Here is a 26577-nt window from a genome sequence, read left to right as displayed (position 1 = left end):
GACCCAGAATATTTATTTGTCCTTTTGTGCCAAGACTATTCTTAGCTACTGACTTCCATTCTCATCACTTCCAGTTAATAATATTCTAACAATATGCAGAAGGTGATGGTTTGGGAGCATTTATAAGTCAGGCTTTCCAGAAGCACAGTGACTTCTTATAAGAGGATGGTTTCAAGACCACAGGAGCAAGGGAAGCAGAGAGATGATGGTGGCAGGGGGTGGGGGTTGGGGGGGAGGACAGTCACACAAAGGCTGTGGTCTCAGCTGGAGCTCTGTTCTGATGCCTTGAGGAGCTCTAGACAGTGATGTGCACCAGACTTGGTGGCAAAGGGGCTTGACTTTTGCATCCTGTCTCAGCCTATTGTTGGCCTTGGCCTTCCCTCTAGAAGAAGCGAGGAGTTTAGGGTCGGTCCTCCACATCCATGGATATGAAGGGCCAACTCTAAGGGACCTGCATCCGTGGACTTTGATACCAGCTCCCCTGGAGACACCAAGGAAGGACTGTAATCTCCAGGCCCCCTGACTCCCCGCAGGTAGAGGGCAGTTCTCTGGAGAAGCAGGCAGGTGTGAGGCCTTAGTGACCTAACACTCACGGCAGGTGGTTGATGGGTGGACGCCAGTTCCATAAAAGGATCTGGGCAGGACACCCATGAGGGCAGGTAAGATCTGGTGTCCAAGTATGAGTATGGGGGTCACTCAGGCATAAGTGGGAGTGCCGAAAGCCTACAATCCTCTGGGATTCTCTAACATCCAGATACCCACTGGGCTGCTCTTTATTTTTAAGAAAACAGGCCACAGCAACTGCGGAGGAGAAGCAGCAGCAGCTGCACAAAAAAACAGAACCCAATAACTTATCTCCTCTGACAATGGGAAAAACATTGGAGGGATGGCATAAAGGTCAAAATAACTAATACTGAATGGGGGTGGGGGTGGGGATCCAGGCATTGGGTTAGGTGCTTTCCATGACCTCATTGCATCCCCATGGAATCTTTTTTTTTTTCCTGCTTTTTAGGACCTCGCCTCCAGCATATGGAAGTTCCCAGGCTAGGGACTGAATTGGAGCTACAGCCGCTGGTCTACGCCACCTATACCTACGTCACCTACACCGACCTACACCACAGCTCACAGTAACACTTGATCCTCGACCCACTAAGTGAGGCCAGGGATCAAACCTGCATCCTCATAGATGCTAGTCATTCATTTTTGCTGCACCACCACAGGAACTCCCTGCATGGAATCTTATGAGCAGTGTCATCTCTGAGGCTAAGAACTTGCCAAGAGTCACCCAGCAACCAAGTGGCCAACCTGGGGTTTATAGCACAGAGCCCCAGGCTTTCAAAGCACCTGGCAAAGGGACAAGAGGTAAGAAGCCAAATGCCCAAAGGACTGACCTCTCTTCCCATTGCCCACAGTCCAGGATCCCTGGCCTGTGCTAGCCCTGGGCCTGGCTGAGAGACGTGGGCTTGTCACTGCTTTCTCAATGTGCTTCTCTTCTGCATCTCAGAACTGCGAGCCAAGGGTTCTGTGATAGCAGATGGCCCCACTCCTCCACAGATCACGCGTTTCAAACAGGCTGACGTGGGCTTTTGCTAGAATTTCTACTTTTTTTTTTCTTTTTTGACCAGGTCCGTGGCCTTCAGAAGTTCCTGGACCAGGGATGGCACCCCCACCACAGCAGTGACCAGAGCCACAACAGTGACAATGCCAGATCCTTAAGGCCACCAGGGAACTCCTAGGCTTTCAATGTGAGTAACTCTCATGTCACCCTGAGAGAATACCTTGGTAGGGTTAAAATCTACCACGCAGTACCCCTCAGAATTCCGAAGTGAGCTGGGGGTAAGGAAGCCTGCTTGCTAAATTTTAAAAGTAACTTTGGGTCCCTAATGGAGTGCTAAAGAGTCTCTGGGGCCAGTGTTCCTTTCCCCCTGGAGCAATGGGTGCTTTGGCAAATGCGCTTCTCTTGGCCACACTCCCCATTTCTTAGTCACATGAAACAGAGCCTCCAGCTATACCAGCACCCAACTATGGCCCCAGACACACAGCAGAATTGGTCTGGGGACATAAAAGCCAGGGCTCACAACTCATAGGACACTGGGCAATAGGGATCCAGCATTTTTCTGCTATCAACCATTCTGTTCAAAAAGGTTTTGGGTTGGGGGTTTATCACACAAGCCTTGCCAGCTGGCATAGCGAGTATAGGTGTGTATTGGTCAACAGCTCCTCCGACGTCAGGAGCACAGAGCAGAAGACAAGGGAGGGGCTGCCTGGTCCATCTACATAGCCCTCATCTCCTAATCTGACCATCTGATTGATAACAGCCAAGAACAAAGGATCAGGAGTTCCCGTCGTGGCGCAGTGGTTAACGAATCCGACTAGGAACCATGAGGTTGCAGGTTCGATCCCTGGCCTTTCTCAGTGGGTTAAGGATCTGGCGTTGCCATGAGCTGTGGTGTAGGTTGCAGACTTGGCTTGGATCCCAAGTTGCTTTGGCTGTGGCATAGGCCGGTGGCTACAGCTCCGACTAGCCTGGGAACCTCCATATGCTGTGGGAGCAGCCTTAGAAAAGGCAAAAAGACAAAAAAAAAAAAGAACAAAAGATCATGAAAACAAAACTCACTGTTTCTTGAGGCACGTCATCGGACTGACATTGTTAGCCCTGAAGTTGTGAATGATGGACCGCAGGCCTTCAACCCATTGCTGAAAGAGAGAGAAGAAAGTGTTCCTGGTGAGCAAATCCACCAGAGCTAAACTGGGTGGTTTTTATTAGAGAGCCCATATCTATTTTGTATAAGAATAATATAAACTCTACTTTATCTCCTTCCTGCCACACAGCCATCCTCATTCCACATGCTCATATTTTATGCTTTAATAAACAGCTTTCATTCTTTCCAGAAGATAAATGCAGCATCGCCAGTGTCATTAAACACTGGGTTGTCACAAAGCAATGCTGCCCCCTGATTGACTTGTTACGCCTCCTATTTCCAGCCTGGTTCAGCAGAAGCCCTTTTCAGTTGCGGGCAATCTTAATTATTTCGAAAGCAACATTATTCACTTCGCGATGATATACCTAGCTACTCCCATTTTAGAGGATGAACGCATTAGGGGTTCATCCATTGCCCTGTGTGATTCTATTTCAATCTAAGAATCGGTTACCTATGATACCTGTCCATGTTTTCCAGCAAAGCCTTAAATAGTAAAATCTGCATCGATTGCCAGGGTACCCAGAGCAAACAGTGACGTGCCTGCCTAATTTCTGCATAAGGGCTTGGACCTCAGCTTTGGTTCACAACACCACTCCATGGATTTACAAGGAAAAGTGAAGAAGATTGTGCGTGGCAGGAAAGGAATTCGGGTTTCCAAAGGGCATTTTACTAGAAAAGGCTGGCCTGTGAATTAAGGCCAATTCTGCCCTGGGGGCCAATAACTGATGCCAGCGAATGCCATACCAAGTTGCTAAAACAAAGAGTCACACTCTTGGCGAAATGATTTGCTGCAAATTGATACTGGAGGTTCAAGCAGCACTGGGCCCCCCCACAAGGCAGTACCTTACCTTCTTAGGTTTATAGTCTAACTGCTGTAGCTCTGGGCTGAGGAAGGGAAAATATTTTGGAATAGACAGTAATGTAGATGCATCGTCGACCTGTCCTGTCCAATATGGTAGCCACTGGCCACATGTGGCTATTTATATTTACACCAAATAAAAAAAAAAAATTCGGTGAGCCTGTTGCACTTACCCTATTTCAAGTGCTCAAAACCCACCACGGGTTTAGCACCTACCATCTGGGACAGCGCAAATAAAGAACATTTCTACCATCACAAAAGGTTCCATTGGACAGCATGGCCTAGTATTACCAGGTGTAACACGGTCAAGTGACGAAATCACTGCCAGGACCAGAGGGGATGACAGGTCTACGAGTGTGTGTGGTTTTAATTAATTCTGAGATAATATATGTAACACAAAATCGATCATTTTTAAGTGACCTGGTCAGGGTCTTAAGTAATAGTCACATTGTTGTGCAACCATCACCACCATCCATCTCCAGAACTCTTGGCCTCTTGCAAAATTGAAACTCCATTCCCACCAAACAACAACTTCCGATTTCCCTCTCCCCATCACCCCTGGCAACCACCATTCTATTTTCTGTTTCTCTGAATTTAACTACTGAAGGTACCTCATATAAGTAGAATCAGGCAGTATTTGTCCCTTGTGAGTGGCTTATTTCACTTAGCATACTGTACCTCCCCAAGGCTTATCTGTGTTGCAGCCTGTGTCAGAACTTCCTTTCTTCTTAAGGCTGAAGAATGTTCCACTGTATGTATAGATCACATCTGGTTCACCCCTTTATCTATCTATGGATCCCGTGTTGCCTCCACCACCTGGCTATTATGACTCATGCTGCTATGAACATGGGTGCAGGGATAGCTCTTCAAGTTTCTACTTTCAGTTCTTTGGCTATATACCCAGAAGTGGAATTTTGGGATCCTATAGTAATTTTACTTTTAACGGTTTTTCTTTGCTTTTTTTTTTTTTTTGCTTTTTTTAGGGCCACACTTGTGGCATATGGAAGTTCCCAGGCTAAGTGCTGCATTAGAGCTGCAGCTGCCAGCCTATGCCACGGCCACAGCAATGCCAGATCTGAGCCACGTCTGTGACCTACACCACTGCTCCCGGCAATGCTAGATCCTTAACCCACTGAGCAAGATCAGGGACTGAACCCACATCCTCATAGATACTAGTTGGGTTTGTAACCTGCTGAGCCACAGAGGGAACTCCTTCTTTTAAGTTTTTGAGGAAACGAAGCTGCACCATTTTACAATTTCACAAACAGTGATCAGGGGTTCCAACTTTTCCTCAGCCTCACTGAACTCCTTCTTTTCTGTTTTGCTTTTGTTTTGCTAGTAGTCATTCCAGGGTGTCCACAAGAGAGGTTCTGCTTTCTTCTTTGTGCCCCAACCCTCCTTCTGAAGGAGGACTTGGGAGCGATAAGAGGAAAATTTCCTCCTCAAATACAACAGGCCATTTTTTGATGACTGTAAACAGCATCGAAAGCCTCAGCAAGCATGATGGTGAAGCCAGGATTCTGAGGGAGGAGGAAGCAGTGAAATAGTAGCATTAGAGAAATGCCTCAATTATTTTCCTCATCAGACCTCACTTCCTCTGTCAGGATAAATATGGGACTCTAACTCCCTGAGGACCATCAAATATCCTGTTACTGCCCTAACAAACCGCAGGCCCGCACAATTTCCCAAGAAGAGACAGAAAAAGCATAAATAATTTGGTTGGCATTAACTGGGAAGCGTTGAAGGCATATTACATGTTCCAAAACACAAAACAAAGTCCCTGGTTTCCTAGGGCCGAAAAGGGGACAATTTTCTGAGACTGTTCACTGGCGCTTACTGATCATTCCAATTTAGTTGTTTCTAAAAATAAATTACAGCGATACTGGGCTTTGAGGAGGTTTCTGTGACGTTCACCCATCTTTTAAAAATAGAATGTGGTGAAGAATGGGTTTGTTTATTGTGATGGATGGTCCCTGAGAGTGACCTTTGAGGGTCATCACACCAGTAACGCTGTGCGTGTTTTAGTTAGTAGAAATGTCCCCAGGATCCCCACCCGCCCTAAAAGCAGCTGCTGCTGCTGTTCTTTGTGATGCTGAACGTGAGGTCCAGGGCCTTGTTCAAGGTCACAGAACAGCTGGTGCAGTACAGAGAAGCAACAAGAACTCTGTTATTCTGCCCTTCACGTCTGAGAAATTTGCACTCAGGGCTTATCCACACACCACCTTCCATGACCTGAAACATCCCATCACACCTTCCTTTGGTCTGTTATCTTAATGTACACCTGGCATAATAAGGCCAAAAGACCGTAGGAAAAATGTTGAGCGGTTTGCTTTTTTTGTTTGAACACATAAGAGATGAAATGCCAGCAGGTGTCAGTAGAAGCCCAGAGTTTAGTTGGAAAGTTGTGCCAGAGGCGAACTAAATGCATATCGACTTCTTTGAATGTTGCCCGATTAACATAATCAGAAAAACCAGACTTAGATATTTTTTTAAATTGCTGAATAGAATAAACACATATGTTAATAGCCTACATAATGCCTCCAAGAGGCACATCTTCAAGCCCCAGAGGTTGCGTGTTTCTAGATCATTCTCCGACACACATTGAGCTCACACACTGGCTCCACAGTGACACAGGCCATGGTTGCTACTACACAGGGCGCCTCCCTTCTGGACGCAAGTCCTGGATGGGTTCCTGTGGCCTGGATGCAGGGGAACGAGCCCACAGGGAACAATTTGGTTCCGAGGTCCAAGGGGGCAGTTCCTGCACCTCCCGGCAGGTTGTTATGGTGAGTGTTCTCTCATTTTTCAACCTTTTCCATTTCTGTCTAAATGAACTTAAAGCTTATTTCAGCCCTTCTAAGGAAAGGTCATTGCTTGTGCTGGATGGTTGGGGAGGGGAAGGAGGGAGGAACCAGAACCGCCCCTAACTCTTTTCTGGGAGCTTCCTATCTTGCCTCTGGGCCTCTGTAAACTTATTTTCAGCATGTAGGTGGTGTCCACTTTCCAGGCAAATAGCTGGGCTTCTCTCTTGAACACTAGGACTCTCTCATACAAGATAATCCCTTTCCTATTAAAAACCAAATGTGTAGCATAATAAAAAAAGAAGCAGACTTACAGATACAGAGAACAAACTAGAGTTACCTATAGAGGGGGGAAGGGGCAAGACACGGTTCAGGGAGAGGGAGGTGCAATCTATCAGGTGTAAGATAGGCTCAAGTGCAACATGGGAATTAATAGCCAATATTTTGTAATCACGGTAAATGGAAAGTAACCATTAAAAATTGCATTAAAAATTAAACAATTAAAAAATAAATACTCTCTACAGAAAAAAAGACAAACCCCAAATGTACAGAGACATAGACATAATAAACCTATATCAAAAAAATAATGAATTTACACAGAGCACGTCTCCCTTTCTTCTTTTAAAAATATTTGGTGGGAGGGATCGGGAGCTTGGGCTTATCAGACACAACTTAGAATAGATTTACAAAGAGATCCTGCTGAATAGCATTGAGAACTATGTCTAGATACTCATGTTGCAACAGAAGAAAGGGTGGGGGAAAAACTGTAATTGTAATGTATACATGTAAGGATAACCTGACCCCCTTGCTGTACAGTGGGAAAATAAAAATAAATAAATAAATAAATAAATAAATAAAAAATAAAAATATTTGGTGATTTTTTTTTTTTCTTTTTAGGGGTGCACCTGCAGCATATGGAAGTTCCCAGGCTAGGGGTCTAATCAGAGCTGGAGCTGAGACCTATGTCACAGCCAAGGCGACACGAGATCCAAGTGACATCTGTGACCTATGCCGTACCTTGCAGCAGTGCTGGATCCTTAACTCACTGATCGAGGCCATGGATTGAACCTGCTCCTTCACGGCCACTCTGAGTGATTAATCCACTGAGTCACAACGGGAACTCCCCGAGTGATTCTTTTGCAAACTCACTCTTAAGAAGCTCTGTTCTAAACCCGGGTCACTCAGAGGGGTGACTAAGGGCATCAACATGGCCAGGAAGCTGATGAGAAATGCCACATCTCCGGGTTCACCCCAGGCCCCACAGGATCAGAACCTACTTTTGGTAAGATGAGTTGTGCCCATGATCCGGTTTGAGAAGGACAAGGTTAAGAGGGCTCACCCCAGCTGAAGCACCTCCTCTCACTGGGAAGAGCTGGGTTTGCTTTTTTTTTTTCTTTTCTGCAATTCAATCAATGAATTTTGGCTCATTTTTATTCAGATATAATTTGCATAAAATAAAATGCACCCCTTTTAAGTGTATTATTTGATGAATTCAGACAAATATTTATACTTATGTAGCCATGACTCCAACAAAGATATTTATTGGAGTATAGCTGACTCACAACAAAGCAAATCAGTCATATACATACATCCATTCTTTTTTCCCATACAGGTTATTACAAACAACTATGTAGATTTCCCTGTGTTATACAGTAGGTTTTGCTTTTGTTTTTTTTTTTTTTTTTTTTTTGGTCTTTTCAGGGCCACATGCATGGCACATGGAGGTTCCCAGGCCAGGGGTTGAATCGGAGCTGTAGCCTTGGACCTACACCACAGCCACAGCAACTCCAGATCCGAGCTGCCTCTGCAACCTACACCACAGCTCATGGCAACACCGGATCCTTAACCTACTGAGCAAGGCCATGGATTGAACCTGCACAGGTCCTCGTGGATGCTGGTCAGATTTGTTTCTGCTGAGCCACAACAGGAACTCCCCAGTAGCTTCTTATTAATTATCCTATACAGTAAGTAGTGTGCACATGTCATTTCCATCTTCCCATGGAGGAACCGGGTGGATGTGGTTTCCTAAGGGAGCCAAATCTTCCCACGTGCCCTTAGCTTGGATACCTGGTCTTCTGAGCAAGGGCCCTGGGAAGAGCCTTCCAATGCCCCATCATTCTTTGTTTTTGTCAGTTCCTTCTTGAACTGGGCTGAAAAAATCTGTACTCACTAGAATGGAAGTTCTAACTTGGATGTTTAGGGGACTGAAGTTACAGGGTGGAAACTAAAGGAGGTGAGCTGCTGTAGGTAGTGACTTTCACCTTCTCCCTGTATGAGCTGTGAAAATCATCAATGCATGGGCATCTGAAATACCTACAACACAGGAACTTCTTGGGACCTGTAACTCCTAAATCTTAATCCATGCAGGATTTTTTAAGTAAATGGAGATAAAAAGTCGGCATATTTCCAGGGTTATTCTTAAGGTGTCTATTTGCTTTCTTAATTACAGTCAACCCTAAAACAACATAGGTTTGAACTGCATGGGTCCACTTATAGGTAGATTATTTTTTCCATGGTAAACATGACAATGCTACATGGCCTGTGGTTGGCTGAATCCATGTATATAGAACAGTGGATCCATGGATACTGAAAAACTGTGGATATGGAGGGTGGGTTAGAAGTTATACATGGATTTCTGGAGTTCCCTTGTGGTGCAGCAGGTTAAGGATCCAGTGTCACTGCAGTGGCTTGGGTCACTGCTGTGGTGTGGGTTCAGTCCCTAGACCACCACTTCCACATGCCTCGGGTATGGCCACACACACACACACAAAAGTTATACATAGATTTTTAACTGCAGGGAGGGCTGGTGCCCCTAAGCCCTGTGTTCTTCAAGTGTCAACTTTGATGAGTTATCTGCTCAAACATAAGCCAGAAATTTATGGAATTCAAAATACAGCTTTTCTGTACTGTGAATTCTTATAAGACTACAGGGCATTCGAGAAGGGCGATAAGACCCATTTCCATGTGCCTGGGACAGACTATGAAGGTTTTCAAGTAAAGATTTCCTTTCACAGGGTCTTAGGATATAAAGTTGCAATATACAAATCTCCAGATTAATAATATCCGAGGTATACATATATCTTTATCTTAAACAAGAAACTATGTTTTAGGAAGGCATTTGGGCTTCGGGCTGTCATTGAACATAGGCAATGGCTCAGATTCTAAAGTCAAGATCCTCTAAGTAGAATCAACATGTTTTCTCTTACAGGTTGAGAGAACTGAGGCAAACACGATGTTGGGTTCTTAACCTGTTGAGCCACAACAGGAACTCCCTAAAGTATTTTAAAGAAAATTACAAGCATTATCAAAGCAATGTAGGCTGCCATAGGGAGGTTGCCTTAAAGGATGTCCCACAGCCACCAGATATCCAGAAGTGGGCAAGGTTCCAGGCTCTCATAAGGCAGTAGGAGGCTGCCCTACAGAAACCTGCCATAAGTAGTAGCTCCCCACCCCTTTTCACAGACAGCTGAGCCTAAAATCAGGGTAGTCCTGATCTGGAAAGCCTGGGCTTGTTGGGAGAACATTATTAACTAATCTGGTACAGAAACAAGAGAGATGTCCGATTCCCAGAACTGGGGAACAGGGTCATGTAACCGAGCAGGAGCCTGTGAGGCCTTCCCAGAGTGGACCCCCACTCATGTCCTCCACTTGCCTTTTTATCTATAGAAAAACTTTAGTCAGGAGTTCCCTTCGTGGCTCAGGGGTTAACGAATCCAACTAGGAACCATGAGGTTTCGGGTTCGATCCCTGGCCTTGCTCAGTGGGTTAAGGATCTGGCGTTGCCGTGAGCTGTGGTGTAGGTTGCAGAGGCAGCTCAGATCCTGAGTTGCTGTGGCTCTAGTGTAGGCCGGCGGCTACAGCTCTGATTTGCCCCCTAGCCTGGGAACCTCCATATGCCGATGGAGTGGCCCAAGAAATGGCACACACACAAAAAAAAAAAAAAAGAAAAAAAAAAAAGAAAAACTTTAGTCAAAGAACCAATTTAATCAGGGAAGTGAGGAATTCCTGTTGTGGGTCAGTGGAAATGAATCTGACTAGCATCCCTGAGGACGTAGGTTCGATCCCTGGCCTCACTCAGTGGGTTAAGGATCCTGGTGTTGCCGTGAGCTGTGGTGTAGGATGAAGACGTGCCTTGGATCCTGAGTTGCTGTGGCTCTGGTGTTGACCAGCAGCTACAGCTCCTATTCAACCCGTATCCTGGGAACCTCCAGATGCCGTGGGTGCGGCCCTTAAAAAAAACAAACAAACAAAAAAATCAGGGAAGTGGAAAAAAAGTACAGAGCAAAGAGAAAAAAGGAATAATAATTCAGCCATTCAACAAAGTCAAGCATCTTCGGTTCTTCAAAGACTATAAATAACATTCTGAGGCATGTTGTTGAAGCTGTTTTGTAGGCGCTAAAGCCACCACTGGTGGAGGAAGTCAATTGCACGCTGCCCACAAGCAAAGAGACCCCAGACCGGTTGGAAACAGGAGGTTGATGATGCTGACTTCCAATTACCTCACCACCCACCAGTCAGAAAAGTGTCCACGAACCAATCACACCTTGCCCCTCAAACAGTGTAAGACTCCTCACTACCCCTGGGGAGCACAGTTCTTGAGGCACTAGCCTGCTGTGCTCTCCTTTGCCTGGCAATTAAAGCTACTTTTTCTGTTTCCTCCAACTCTGCCTCCGCATTTCTATTCGGCATTGGTGCACAGAGGCAGCCGATATTTCAGCAACAGTTAGACCGTGACTCACAGCCCTAAATGTCTAGTGATCAGACCTGAGCCCTAAAGCTGGTGCCAGCACAGTGTGGGGAAGTGACTAGAGGCTGAGGGCCAGCACTCCTAACCTTCCATCCCCATGGTATTTGGGTCTGAGATGGGGCCTGGCCCAGGAATCAGAAAACCCCACGGGAGAAGCTGGAGAGAAGAGGCTGGAGATTTCGGCAGGACTTGACAAAAAAATTAACATTTTTACCTCTGGAAAGGATTCACCATTCTCGATGCCATTGAGAACATTATTTTTCTATTTTTATTTTTTGGCTGGGGCTTAGCATGTGGAAGTTCCTGTGCCAGAGATCCAACCCCAGACACAGCAGTGAAAACACCGGATCCTTAACCCGCGGAGCTACCAGGGAAGGACATTTTACCCTTTGAATGTGCTCATTGGGGATGCTAAAGCCGTTCTAAAATTAAATAGCAGGTCTATAAATGTTTGTTTATATAGCACAGACCAACTTTTACATCACATTAAAAAGGAAAAATAAAACAAACTTTATCTTTCATGTCACTTAGATTCTCTTGGCTCTAATAAGGAGAGAAAGAGGTGCAGGTAACATGTGCTAAGTGTCATCCTTGCAAGAGATCAATGTCAGTGTCAAAAAATCCCTCCTGGCCATGAGACAGAAGGCCAACAGGCAGACATGACAGTGATGACATTGAGAACAAATCAGGCAAAGAAGCCTGAAAGTCACCTTAACTACTGTCTCAAAGAAAGAGGGCAAGTAATGGAGACAGTGAATTTGATGCATAATAAAGGAGCTATGCTTGTGATCCTGATGAAACTAGCTGATAAACCCAGGATGAAAGGTTAAACTAATGAGCCTTCGATAATCACACAATAGCAAAGTACTGAAATAGGTGGCCAAACAGCAAGGCAGGTTTTGCAAAAGTAAAATAAAATAAAAAAAAAAATCAGTAGATCGACAACCCATTCATGATCTCAAAGCCCTAGGGAAGTCAATAATAGTTCTCATGAAATTATCAAATCCAAAGGAGAATTAAGCAGAGACAAGAGGGGCAACGTGCTTTTTTTCTTGCCGTAGTTTGTGTGCCTTCTGAGAAATACATGTTTGTCATCTGCAGTTCTCTGCTCACAGAGTAAAGTTGCTGAAGGAGATGGAGGAATGCATTAAGCATTAAGTGCCCCCTGACTCCAAAATCACCTTCAGAGCAGGGTGAACCTGTGTTTGGGCAGGAAATGAGCTGCCACATATGAGTGTGTGTGTGGCTGTGTTTGAAAGATCGATCTGGATGAGCCTGGATAATATTTATACTTTCCTAGTCAAAAGTAGTTTAGTCACTCACAGATAGTCAAAACAGGCTGTCAGCCTGGCTGGTTATCTTGACAACACCAGGTTAAAATGAACCTCGAAATAGTCACAAGGAAGGAGGGGACACTGTGCTATTCTTGGTCATCACTCAGAAGCTGAAGTGTCAAATTCCCATTCCAAACAGGTTTCTGTTCACTACCTTTCCTAAGAGACAATTTTTGTTTCACCTAAGCCTGATTCTTCCTGTGGCAGCCTGGTACCCTCTTAACAATATTTTCTTGGGACCTACAGAATCTGGTCCCAAATAACCACATCTAATTCCAAATATCTACTCCAATTAGTATAGTATTGAAGGGAATCAGAATAGGACATCTCAAAATAGGCCACTTTGGAGTAAAGATTGTTTTGAGTGGAAGGCATCTGAATTCCTGAAATCCCTTATCAGCCTAAAAGTAGAGCCTCTCAACAGAAATCCATTGTCATCAATCCCCTCCACAGAAGCAACACTAATCTTCGCTTCTGGAAGATGAACAGTTGGCATCATACCCAAAGAAATTGTCACCAGACCATCATTATCTCCTGTCTAGGTTCCTACAGGCCCGTTTATCTTCCCTCCAAATCACCTGCTTTCCCATTAAGGGCCTTTCGCCTCCTCTCCTTCCCCTATTAACTAATAAGCTATCTAAACTCTCAAATCTCACTGCTCCTTTGGGTATTCACTTCTTTCTGTGATGCCCCCGTGCACGTAAAATGAAAGCTTAATTAATTTGTATGCCTTTTCTCCTGCTAATTTGTCTTTTAGCAGTTTATTTCACAGACCCAGCCTAAGAATCCAGACACGCATACAGACATTCACTCAGCATACATTAAGGCCTGGCGTTCACTTGTACTTACTGACTTCATATAAACAACATACAGTAAACAATCCACGAGGTTATTTAACGCCTCCACGTTGACGGAGCAGCTCCCTTCCTACAAACCCCAGAAATCATTCAAAAAAGAAAATGAGGAGTTCCCATTGTGGCACAACGGAAAAGAATCCGACCAGGTACTATGAGGTAGCAGGTCCGACCCCTGGCCATGCTCAGTGGGTTAAGGATCTGGCGTTGCTGTGAGCTGTGGTATAGGTTGCAGACTCGGCTCGGATCCTGCATTGCTGTGGCTCTGGCATAGGTTGGCAGCGGTAGCTTTGATTTGACCCATAGCCTGGGACCCTCCATATGCTGCAGGTGCGGCCCTCAAAAGAAAAAAGAAAAGAAAATGAGATATTTGGTTTGTTTTACATAACACTTATTTGACATCCACAGGGAGACCTCTAAAATAAATGAAGCGTTGTGCAAAGATAACCAAGAGCATCATTTTGTGCCGGTCAGAAACTACCAGTTTAGGAGAGTGCATTTTTGGTCTCAACTGTCAAATCTGCAAAATCCTGATGGTAAGGGGTGAGTGAATGGGTGGTGGATTGAAAGGTGTTCATGAAGTTGTATCTGGCTGACGCCAGGTACTTAACGATCCCCAAGGTTTCGTTCTTCTTGACATGTACCAGTTGACAATGCTGGCAAATGAAGCCGTTCTACAATGAACAGTACTCAACAGGCAGACACATGCCACCTGCTGAGGCTCTGGAATAAGTATCATCAATCAAGGAGCTTCTGGCTGCCCTTTTCTCGACAACATCACCTTCTCAGCTCAGGTCAATCGAGTCTATAGATCATCCTACAGACTAAAAGGACTTTCAGAGTTCCCGTCATGGCGCAGTGGTTAATGAATCCGACCAGGAACCATGAGGTTGTGGGTTTGATCCCTGGCTTTGCTCAGTGGGTTAAGGATCCGGCGTTGCCATGAGCTGTGGTGTAGGTTGCAGACGCGGCTCAGATCCTGCGTTGCTGTGGCTCTGGAGTAGGCCAGCGGCTACAGCTCCGATTGAACCCCTAGCCTGGGAACCTCCATATGCCGAGGGAGCGGCCCTAGAAGAGGCAAAAAGACAAAAAAATAAAAAAATAAAAGGACTTTCAAGATAACAGATCCTAAAAAGACTCTAAACCAATGGGTTTGAGTTTCATTATCTAATTTTCTATCATTTTTGGAAAAAATCCTACCTTTCCCCCATCCTCCCCTGAAAAACAGGGAGGACAGAAGGATGAGGTATGGACACAGGGACAGTGAAAAGCATGTTTATGGTAAAGATGAATACGTGAACGACTGGATTACACTGTCTTGATATATCTTGAAAAATATTGTGCTGAATATGTCTCTATGACATAATTTGCTTACTTTTTCCCCTATAAAACAATAGCTCTGAAAGATTTTAACTTGTGTCCCTTCAACAGCATAAATAAATGAATAAGCAAATCAATGTCTGTTTCTTTGGGAAACAGCTAATTATGCCCCCTCCTTGCTAAGACTGATACAAGAACAATATGGTTTCTGAGAGTGCTAGAGTCATAAAAACAACAACAACAACTAAACAAGGCTTTCTCAGAGTTTCCATCATGGCGAAGCGGAAACGAATGCGACTAGGAACCCTGGGGTTGTGGGTTCGATCCCTGGCCTCGCTCAGTGGGTTAAGGATCTGGTGTTGCTGTGGCTATGGCATAGGCTGGCAGCTACAGCTCAGATTAGACCCCTAGCCTGCCTGGGAACCTCCATATGCTGCAGGTGCAGCCCTAAAAAGACAAAAAGACAAAAACAAAACAAAATAAAACAAAAACCAACAAACCACAAGGCTTTCTCATAGTCACTCGACAGGAGAACCCCTTTATGTATTTATTTATTTATTTATTGTCTTTTTGGGGCCACGCCCATGGCATATGGAGGTTCCTGGGCTAGGGGTCTAATTGGAGCTGCAGCTGCCAGCCTACAGCACAGCCACAGAAATGCCAGATCTGAGCCATGTCTGAGACCTATACCACAGCTTACAGCAACATGGGATCCTTAACCCACTAAGCAAGTCCAGGGATTGAACCTGCATCCTCATGGATGCTAGTCAGATTCGTTTCCACTGAGCCATGACAGGAACTCTGAAAACCCCTTTATATGTAGACTTTTTTGAGAAATCCATTTTGAGGGCCACCAGTCTGGGAAGTGCTGGTATATGACAACACCTTCCACCAACAGTGACATGAAACAATAAATCATGTAGCATTACAAGTGGAAGTGGCTATTCCTCAACTTGTGAGCTATAGCAAAAGATGGGATAGGATGGAATGGGGAGTGGACCCAGTGCCTGGGTTCAAGGGTACCAGTTACTGGCTGTGTGACTTTGGACAAGTTACTCAACTCCTCTGGGCCTATTTCTTCCTCTGTAAATGAGAACAATCCATCCCACAGGATTGTGGTGAGAATTTGAGATTATGGTGCCAAGCACTCTGAACAGGGTCTGGCATTCAATATAAAATAAAAATATCACCGATGCTGTTCTTATTATTCTCATTTTTAGGGACCAGCAAATTTTCTCTCAAGGGCCAGGCAATAAGCACTTTGGGAGCTGGGGGCCACATATAGTTCTCTGTTGCACAATTTTTATGTTTTGTTTTAATAATCCTTTCAAACTGTAAAAGCCATTCTAGCTCACTGATCATACAAAATCAGGCCGAGGGCTCAATCTGGCCCATGGGCTGTATGCTTAAGATTGTGATTATTAATTATTTGCTCCAGATCACTGTGCTCAGAGGCAACTGAGTCTCATCTCAGGCAAGGTGATGACCCACCTCCTCATACAATCCCATCTTTTAATTATACCCCAAAACTGGGAAAACATACAAACACGTGTAAGCCTGTGTTATACATACATTATGTTCAAAATGAATTTTTTTTTTTCTTTTGCTATCAGTAAAAACTGGAGCTCTGTGGTAAATGGAGAAGCAATTTAAAACTAGTGGCATTTTTCTGTCCCAGGGGCCAAAGGGTGAATTCCGCACTTCATATTATGCTTCAGGTGCAATTAGAGTAATTCATTTTGCATTCCCTTGGTGGAGGCATTTGGTAACACTTGCAATTAGGGCAAAACTAGCTGCTGTGGGCCAGGCCTAGAGCACAGAGTCTTTTCCTAGGAAACCTTCAAATTCATGAAACCCCAGTGATGAAAGCATGTCTTCCATGTGTAACCAAGCTGGGCCCTTTGGGGTCTTCTCAGGCCAGGCCCTTCCCCCTTATCCTCTGCTTTAGCTCCTCTCTGAGGTATAACATGTATCTTGTTGGAGGTTTACAGGAACATCATGATCTGACCTCTGTGGGCAGCTACAAGAACAAAGGATTTGTTCTGCAACAACCAACCACGCCCCTCCCTCACTTTGCCTTTAAAAATGCTTGGGGGAGTTCCCATTGTGGCGCAGTGGAAAGGAATCTGACTAGGAACCATGCGGTTGTGGGTTTGATTCCTGGCCTCGCTCAGTGGGTTAAGGATCTGGCGTGGCCGTAAGCTGTGGTATAGGTCTCAGACACGGCTCAGATCTGGCATTTCTGTGGCTGTGGTGTAGGCCAGCAGCTACAGCTCCAATTAGACCCCTAGCCTGGGAACCTCCACATGCCACAGGTGCGGCCCTAAAAAGACAAAAGACAAAAAAATTTAAAAATTTAAAAAAATAAAAATGCTTTGCAATTTTGTAGCATCCATAAGAATGTGGATTCAATCCCAGGCATCCTCAGTGGGTTAAGGATCTGGTTGGTGTTGCCATGAGCTGAGGTGTAGGTCACAGACGTGGCTCAGATCCTGAGTTGCTGTGGCTGTGGTGTAGGCTGGCAGCTGCAGCTCTGATTCAACCTCTCGCCTGGGAACTTCCATATAACACAATAATGCAGATCTAAAAAGCAAAAAAAAACCAAAAAAAAAAAAAAAACAAAAAAACCCCCAAAAAAACCCCAAACAAACGAAAAAAACCAAACCCCCAAAAACTGCTTTGCTATTTTGGTTCAGGGAGTTCAGGATACTTTGGGGGCACCAGACAATGGTCTCCTTGCATGGTCCTGCAAGAAACCTTCCTTTGCTCCAAACTCGGACGTTTCGGTTTGTTTGGCCTCACTTTGTGTAGGGGACATGGACTTGTGATATCACATGTAGACTACAACATTCTGAACAGAAGGACCCAAGAAGGAAGGTTTCTAGAGAAGCAAGAGCTGGTAACAACCAAGAAAATCCACCTCAAAGATCACAGAGACCTGTAATTACATTGAAGCCTGAGAAAATGTTTTAAATACCAAGAAAATGCTCATGATAAAAACTGTTAATGACAAAATACATTGTATTAAATTTTATAAACAGCATGAGCCCAATGATGTATAAAAGAAAATTGTGGCTGCATTAAAAAACACATTAGAGTTGGGTTGTAGGGCAGGAAAAGGGGAAGCAACTGCTTAATGAGTACCGAGTTTCCTCTGGTGAGGAGGAGATGAGGAGATGTTTTAGAAAGAGATGGGGTTGGTGATGGCAAACATTGCTGTGTACTAAATCGCACAAAATCGCTCACTTTAAAATGGTTAATTTCATGTGAATTTCACTTGCACTTAAAAAAAAAAGGACACAAAAGAAGGGAGTACATTGTAGAGGTATTTTATTTTCTTCTTTTCACTCTTCTGTACTTTCTACTAGAATGTGGTGGAAGAACAAGCCCTAGCATGAGCAACACTCCTTTTGCATCTAGAAAACACCAGTGAACAGTATAAAAATGCATGGGCCATGCACATGTTGAAAATTATTTTGAAGGAGTTCCCGCTATGGCAAAATGGGATTGGCGGCATCTCTGGCCCAGTACAGTGGGTTAAGGGATCCGGCGTTGCTGCAGCAGTGCAATGTTGGCTTGGGTCTGATCCCTGGCCCTGGGAATTCAATATGTCTCTGGGAGTGGCCGAAAAAAATACATTTCATTGTGCTCAAGGCAGCTGCAGACCAGGTTGCCACGCCTCACTCCAGGCCTCTCTCTCAATTTCTCCTCCCACTCCCCCAAGGGAAGCTCAATGCTGCAGTGACAGAGTTCCTGCAAACCCCAGCAAAACCTCCTCTAACTTCAGTGTCTGGTTTCCTGCACATACATTTTGATAAGGAACGTTACTGAGAAATATGACAGTATAAATCCACATCTGACTACCTAAGGAAATAGAGAGCTTCAAAAGAAAACAAAGTTAGTTGTCTAGGGAATGTCAAGGGGCTAGAGATGGGGGACACAGAGAAGGGAGGTCAGGGCCAGGTCACAGACAGCCCCCAAGGAGCTCTGAGTAGTGTAACTGGGTGGGAGGCTATGAAGCCTTCCCAGAATAGACCCCCACCAATGTCCTCCATCTGCCTTTTGCCTCTAGGAAAACTTTTCTCAAAGAATAAATTTAATCAGAGAAGTGAGAAAATGCAGAAAGAAACTGAGAAATGCAGAAAGTCAAGCAAGACAAAATAATAATACTTTAGCCATTAAACAAAGTCAAAGATCATTAGTTTCTCCTCAAGGACTATAGATAATATTCTGAGCCATGTCCTTTGAGCTGTTTTGCAGATACTGAAATCCCCATCAGATGGAAGAAGTTAACTGTATGGTGCCCACAAGCATATACAGACCCCAGACCTGCTGGATCCAGAAGGTTGATGATGCTGAATTCCAATTACCTCATTACCAACCAAACAGAAGAATGTCCATGAGCTGATCACGCACCCCCCAAACTCTCTTCCTCACTCTGTCTTTATAAACTTTTCTTTGAAAGGCTTCAACTTCAGGTGTTTTGAGACTGGCTGCTATGGACTCCATGCTCGTGTCCTGCAATAAACTCTGCACTTTCCTTCCCCAGAACCTGGTGTCAGTAGATTGGCTTTATTTTGCATGGGTGAGCAGACCCAATTTTGGTTTGGTAACCTATAGCATATGGTCGTCTTTGCACTGTGTGACCACAGGAAGTTGTGTTCCTCAGAGAACATTTTTTTTGTTGTTGTTGTCTTTTTAGGGCAGCACCCAGGGCACATGGAGGTTGCCAGGCTAAGGGCAGAATCGGAGCTGTAGCCTCTGGCCTACACCACAGCCACAGCAACACTACAACCTAGCCGTGTCTGTGACTTACACCATAGCGCACGGCAATGCCGGATCCTTAACCCACTGAGCGAGGCTAGGGATAGAACTTACGTCCTCATGGATATTAGTCAGATTCATTTTTGTAGAGCCACGACAGGAACTCCCAAAGACCATATTTTAAACAAATTCACTATCCCTTCCCCCCTCAACCCAAATTAATCAGGTCATCAATTTTCATTCTCTTCGTTAATCAGACTTAAAAAATCTCCTCTAACTTCACTCAGGAACAAAGCCTCTTGATTTCAACTATTTCTCAGGCTTTCCTCCTTGAATAACTGGTTGAAGCCCAGAATGTCTGATTTCCTTGTATTCTATTTCAGAAAGGCTGGCCCTCTCTGTCTGCCGGTGTGCAACCCACAGATCTGAGGGCTGACTGTACTATGCCACTTCATACACGGGTCTTGAGCATCCGTGGATTTGGGTATCTGCAGGGAGTGGGGATTTCTCCAATCCCTTGTGGATATGGAGGGACACTGTACTTCTCAAACTTCAACATGCAAAGGAAGTACGAGGGGTCTTACCCAAATGCAGATTCTGATTCAGCAGGTCTGGGGATAGGTCTGAGATCCTGAATTTCTAAGAAGTTCCCAGGCAGTGATGACCCTCCTGGTCCAGACCATACTTTGAGAAGCAGTGCTCTGAGCCACGTGTTATTACCATACTACCATCTTTTAGAATGTCAAGATTACTTCGGGAGTTCCCATCGTGGCTCAGTGGTTAACGAACCCGACTAGTATCGATGAGGATGTGGGTTTGATCTCTGGCCTTGCTCAGTGGGTTAAGGATCCGGCATTGATGTGAGCTGTGATGTAGGCTGCAGATGCGGCTTGGATCCCGAGTTGCTATGGCTGTGGTGTAGGCCAATGGCTACAGCTCTGACTCGACCCCTAGCCTGGGGAACCTCCATATGCCATGGGTGTGGCCCTAAATAGACAAAAGACAAAAAAAAAACAAACAAAAAAATTACATTGCATCCCTCCTACAACTCGAGTCATGGCCTTCTGTGACCTTCACAGCATCTTTAGGATAGCATCTCAGTATGGAAATCAAAGCAGACCACAGTCTTACTTATTAGCTTTGTTTTCCAGTTCCCTCCACCCGTCCCCCCGCCAAAAACAAGTTCAATCCAGTCTTCTTGCTGGACCAACATTTCCAACCCAACATTTCTCTTCTTCTGAATCTCACTAACGCCCATCTGCACAGTCTCCTCTCTGGTGAACTGTATTGTGGACACCACCATAACATGACCAGCTAGCCCTCCTTCTTAGGGATACAATGTCTTGCCTCTTTAAGGAAGTATTTCTCTCTCCAACCACAGGACCTCCCAGCCTATCAATTTGACACTGGCCTTAGGATGGTAATGTGGCCCAAGTTAGGCTAATCTAGAATTGTCTGTGTATTCAAGTGTCCTGTCTAAGCAACTAACTCGTACCTTTCTTGGCATCTAGAACACTTTTTTGACAAAGAGAGTCCATAAGTCTTTATAAGAGAATGTAGCTTCAAGGGTCATTTGACACAACACCCTTGTTTTACAAGGATAAGAAAGCCCAGGTAGATGAAATTGAGGCAGGAGATAGAGGGATCTCAGGCTGAGCAACTGGAAGCTGTCCCCTGTGGACAGATACTTCAAGATAAAGATTCTGCCAGGACCAAGAAGGAGCTGCATTCTGCTGGGATAAAAGGCAGAGACCACCTATTTCTCACTATTGAGGTCGAGGGCACCTTTGGAACTACACACTGGAAGAAAGGTTCCTTAGGGCTCAGAGAAAGGAGGGGCACCAGACCATAGTACATCTTGTCAAATTCCCAGAGGTCCTTGCTTTAGAATCCATCTTGGCTAAAAGATGTGTGTGCATGCAGGGGAGGTCCCCGAGTCAGCTCAGGTATGGGCTCAAGGTCAGATGAAACAAGGTGATTGGCCGAAAGAAGCCTGAAAGGACTGCCCCCCACAAGTGATTTAAACCACCTCAAAAGCACAAGCACGTGATGCTCTCCTCCTCTCTTGCTCTTTCTTTCTGTCTCGCTCACCCACCCTCCTCCACCCCCAAGGGAGCCTGTGCTTCCTCCACACCTGTCTTCTCTCTCTTCTCTCTTAATATACACTTTATTTGCCTCACTACTTTCAGTCTCTTTGCCTAATTCCTTCTCCAAAGGGACAAGTTCTGAGGACCAGCATCAAGTGGTTAGAGTTCAGCATTCTGACTCCACAACCTCCTGGGAACAGAATGATTTGTCCAAGTTCATAAGTCATCAAAAAAAAAAAAAATTCTTGGATGAATAGCAGAATGCAGTAAGAAAAAAAAAAAGGCAAAAATAGGCATCTTTACTTTTTAAAAATGTCAATGAGGTGAACACATTAAGTAAATATTAGCATTCACCTTAGTGTCAGTACTTTCATGCTGCATGTTGGCTGATGTGTAAAAGCTTCTAAGTGATCTACAGACACGTTTGTCTTTTGGTAAAACAGTGTGTGTACAAAAATGAATATATTGGTCAACATTTTAACATCAGGAGATTTCATGACAAAATCCCAATGTCTAGTATCTCATGGAAAAAATACCACTTCCACCAACAAGCTAGCAACCTCAGGGCCATGTTGGGATGGTTGGAAAACTGGCAGGAAGTAAGTACAGACGGTGTATGTATCCTCCACTTCGCTCACCATCCCTATCTATCTTCTGGCATCTTTTCATTATTCACATCATCCTCTTGGCTCTTGAAGGCATCTGGGTCCACAACTTCTGGTCTAAAGGAACTACAGCTTTGGGCAATACAGAGATAAAGAAATAGTTTCAGAGTGTAGAGAGCACTGCCATGAGTCAAACAGTGGAATATAGGATCCTGGACAAATCGTCTGGCAAGAGCAGGATAAGAACTGAAGGAGGGAGGAAGAGCGATGAAGGTGGCTGTGGGTGGCCCAGGGAGACAAGCATCACCTACTCCACAGGTTCATTAAGGAACACATCCTTCCTAAGGCTGAGAATTCGATGGTCTCCACATTCAACCCAGCAATTAAACAAATGAAGCTCATTATCTTTATGTGGCAAGAAGGAAACACCTAGGTGGGATGGGGCATTTAAAGCTCACAAATACACACCCACACATTTGCTCGGATTCACAGCTCTGTCCTTAAGAAAAACCTTTTTACTGCCCCTCACTGGCTCATTTCGCTTGAATTCAAGACAATTTGAAGAAGAAACAAAATAAGGACATGCCAACTTTCAGTCTTGGAAATACAAAAACAATGCAAAAATTAATACACACATACATATTCACGCACACAGCACCCCAGACTTGAGCTTCAAAAAACCATGAGGCAATATAATGAAGAGCCTAAATCAATTAATATTTGGAGGATTCGACGATGACTAGGATGTTCAGATTTACGACTTAGCTCCTTTAGCATTCAGTAGGCATCAGCTCACCTGAGCCTGGGCAGCAGACCAGTTAATCTAAATTCTTCAAAGCTTCTGCACAAAGAACAGAATATAATCTCTCCTTATGGTGCTTTTCCACAGGGTAGTACTTCCACCTTGAGCCCTTACCTGGGGGGCTATTTAAAACGAGGGGTTACTGGTTCAGTAAGCCTGGGGCAGGGCCTGAGAACCTGCATCTCTATTTAAGTTCCCAGGTACAGCTGGAGTTGCTGGTCTGGGGAACCACACTTTGAGAACCACTGGTGTATATAATACATTTAAAACTGCATTTCAAGAAATAGCTATCTAATGGGCGAACTTTGAAACAAACCTATTTCCAGGGTCATATAAACAAATACATTTTAATTGTGCTTTTTGCGTTCTTAGTGAATTCTAACCAATGGTGGGCCCCTGGAATTGACAGGTCTAAAGATTTACCTGCAGGGTGTAGTCATTCAATTTGACAAAAATTTATTTGGGTTCAACGCTGTTAGGATTTTTGGACTAAGTCTGTTTGTATGCTAAGCCAATAGGACTTAAACTTCACTCTGTCAGAATCACCTGGGAGGTTAGTTATAATACAACTATAAAAATATTGAATCACAATGTTGTGCTCCTGAAATGAATATGACATTGTAAATCAATGATCTTTCAATTAACAAAAAACAGATTACTGGGCTCCATCTCAAGAATTTCAGATTCATTAGGCTGGGGCAGGGCCCAACTCTTGGGCATATATCCAGACAAAACTTTCCTTAAAAAAGACACATGCACCCGCATGCTCATTGCAGCACTATTCACAATAGCCAAGATATGGAAACAACCCAAATGTCCATCCAAAGATGATTGGATTAGGAAGATGTAGTTTATGTACACAATGGAATACTACTCAGCCATAAAAAGAACAAAATAATGCCAACTGCAGCAGCATGGATGGAACTAGAGATTCTCATTCTGAGTGAAGTAAGTCACAAAGAGAAAGAAAAATACGATATGATATCACTTATATCTGGAATCTAATATACGGCACAAATGAACCTTTCCACAGAAAAGAAAATCATGGACTTGGAGAACAGACTTGTGATTTCCAAGGGGAAGGGGGAGGGAGTGGGATGGATTGGGAGCTTGGGGTTAAAAGATGCGGACTATTGCCTTTGGAATGGATTAGCAATGAGATCCTGCTGTGTGGCACTGGGAACTATGTCTACTCGCTTATGATAGAGCATGATAATGTGAGAAAAAAAGAATGTATACATGTATGTGTAACTGGGTCACTATGCTGTACAGTAGAAAATTGACAGAACACTGTAAACCAGCCATAATGGAAAAAAATAAAAATCATCATACAACAACAAAAAAAGAATTTGCATTTTTAAGAAGCTCCCAGGTGAGGCTTCTGGTCTGTGCTTGACTAGGGAACTAGCTGAGGAGCTAACTGAGGGGAGAGAGGCTCTGCAGGGTGTGAGGAAAGCCAGTAGGAGGGACAGACTAAACAGGAACTCGAGTTCTCTTCCCAACAAAACAAAGAATAAATCCCTTCTCCAAGAATCTTTGCAATAAGCCTTCCACTCAACATAATTCAAGTTCAGAGAAGTGATTTTGACATTCAACCCAATTTACCAAAATAAGATTTTATTACCTGTAAAAACTACCAGACCTTATGCTTTTCTTTTTTTTTTTTTTTTGGTCTACAAGAAGAGCACATAACATTTCTGTAACTTAACTTCTATAGTTCTTCTTCAAGTGTTTATTCGATGACTTGGTTACAAAGCATAATTTATGGAGTTGGCCAAATATTTACAACCTGCATAATGTATAATGAGTAGCCTGGAAAATGTTGGAACTCAAATTCAAATCTTTGCATTTTGAATGTCATAATAACAGCTTATTTTTTGTAATCAAACTAAAATTCAACTTGGTATAAAATAACAGACTTATTTGTGGAGATCTTAAATGAGGGCTGCCTTTCAAGCTTATGTACAGTGACTGTGCTTTCAGTCTGTTCTGGAGCACCAGCTGTAACTTAATGAAAGGCACCAGAACTCCCTTGACTTAGGAGGGACAAAATCCTTCTGCTCTAGTTGTATCCTAAGAGAGAAAAGATACACGAGAGAAACTGAGTTGCTTTTCTAGCTGCTGCTATACTATTTAGTATTATTCGTAGAGTTTATGGTAAAACAGAGGGCAAAGATGAGAAAGATTCAGAAAAAACGTTTATTACATAGTTTTAGAAAAAAATTGGAAAATATTTCCTTCATGTGCTGCTTTAATTTATAGAATTTTTTTTTTTTTTTTTTTTTTTTTTTTTTTTGCCTATGCCTATGACATATTGAAGTTCCTGGGTCAGGGACTGAACCTGCACCACAGCAGTGACCCAAGCCACTGAAGTGACAACACCAGATCTTTTACCCACTGTACCACAAGGGAACTCCTATAGATGTTTTTAAGCTACATGGCTGATCATATCAGATTCACCTATTACCCAAAGGCACACTGTGTTTGAGAAAAAAGTGCCAGCAATTTGTAAGCAATTCCTTTTAACAGAAGGTTTTTAAGGAGAGGAAATGAAAGCTGAATTTTCTAACTGGAACGACAGGAAGGATTTAGGGAAGCAGAAAATAATGATCTAAATTGGAAAGAAGCCAAGACACCAGGGTTAAAACCTCCAGGCTTGTCACAGATTCTTAGCAACAGTCGAGTTACATCCTGAAAAGTGACTCTAAAAATAACACTATGGAATCCCAGACCTTTTGGACTATCGCTGAATCAAATTTTCTTAATCTTCTTGTCCAAAGATCATTCTCCAAGCTTTTCTTAGAGCTGAACTGTAAAAAACTGGAGTTGTGGAGCATTAAGGGTTATCCCTATTTATCACCTGGGTTAGAATTTACAGATTCAGTCAACCTAAAGATCTCAATAAAACGAGTATTTATTAAGCACTTACTGAACGTCAGGCACTGACTGTTCTAGATGTTGGGGATGCAGCACTGACAGACATTGTCCTCATGTGGATGGAGGAAGGCACTACATGGCAACATGGTATCTAAATAGCCATAAATGGAGTTCCCCTTGTGGCGCAGTGGTTAACGAATCCGACTAAGAACCATGAGGTTGCGGGTTCGGTCCCTGTCCTTGCTCAGTGGGTTAACGATCCGGCGTTGCCGAGAGCTGTGGTGTAGGTCGCAGACGCGGCTCGGATCCTGCGTTGCTGTGGCTCTGGCGTAGGCCGGTGGCTACATCTCCGATTCAACCCCTGGCCTGGGAACCTCCATATGCCGCGGAAGCGGCCCCAGAAATAGCAACAACAACAACAACAACAACAAAAAGACAAAAGACAAAAAAAAATAAAAATAAAAATAAATAAATAAATAAATAGCCATAAATGCTATGAAGAAAAATAAAGCAGGGTAAGTAGTTAGGATGTGCTGAAGGGAGGTGAGACAGGAAGCAGAGGTGATATTCCAGCAGAGACTTGAGAAACACGACGGAGAAAAGCTCTGCATGTAACTGGGGAAAGAGTATGTTCCAGGCAAAAGGAACAGTGCATGCAAAGTCCCAGAGGCTGGAAGGAAATACAAAGGAGGAGAGAGGGAGACAAGCCACTAGGGAACTCTCTGAATTACATTTTAGAAACACCTCTTCAGCTGCTTTTTTTTTTTTTTTTGTCTTTTTGTCTTTTTGCCTTTCCTAGGGCTGCTCCTGTGGCATATGGAGGTT

General features: G+C 44.0%; 1 protein-coding gene across 15 annotated transcripts in view; it reads right to left on the bottom strand.

Annotated features, from left to right (window-relative positions):
• The window catches only part of PLCB4 (phospholipase C beta 4), a 486557-nt gene that overhangs the window by 134403 nt on the left and 325577 nt on the right, over positions 1–26577 (bottom strand). For all 15 annotated transcript variants that reach the window (XM_021077453.1, XM_021077463.1, XM_021077457.1 and 12 more), the window contains one exon: positions 2618–2697. In XM_021077453.1, coding sequence (XP_020933112.1) covers positions 2618–2697 — 80 coding nt within the window. The remainder of the gene's footprint in view (positions 1–2617; positions 2698–26577) is intronic.

Source organism: Sus scrofa, chromosome 17 (genome assembly GCF_000003025.6).
Source record: "Sus scrofa isolate TJ Tabasco breed Duroc chromosome 17, Sscrofa11.1, whole genome shotgun sequence".
NCBI classification, from domain to species: Eukaryota; Metazoa; Chordata; class Mammalia; order Artiodactyla; family Suidae; genus Sus; species Sus scrofa.
Note: the sequence above shows the minus strand (reverse complement) of the source record. Positions and strands in the feature narration are given on the sequence as shown.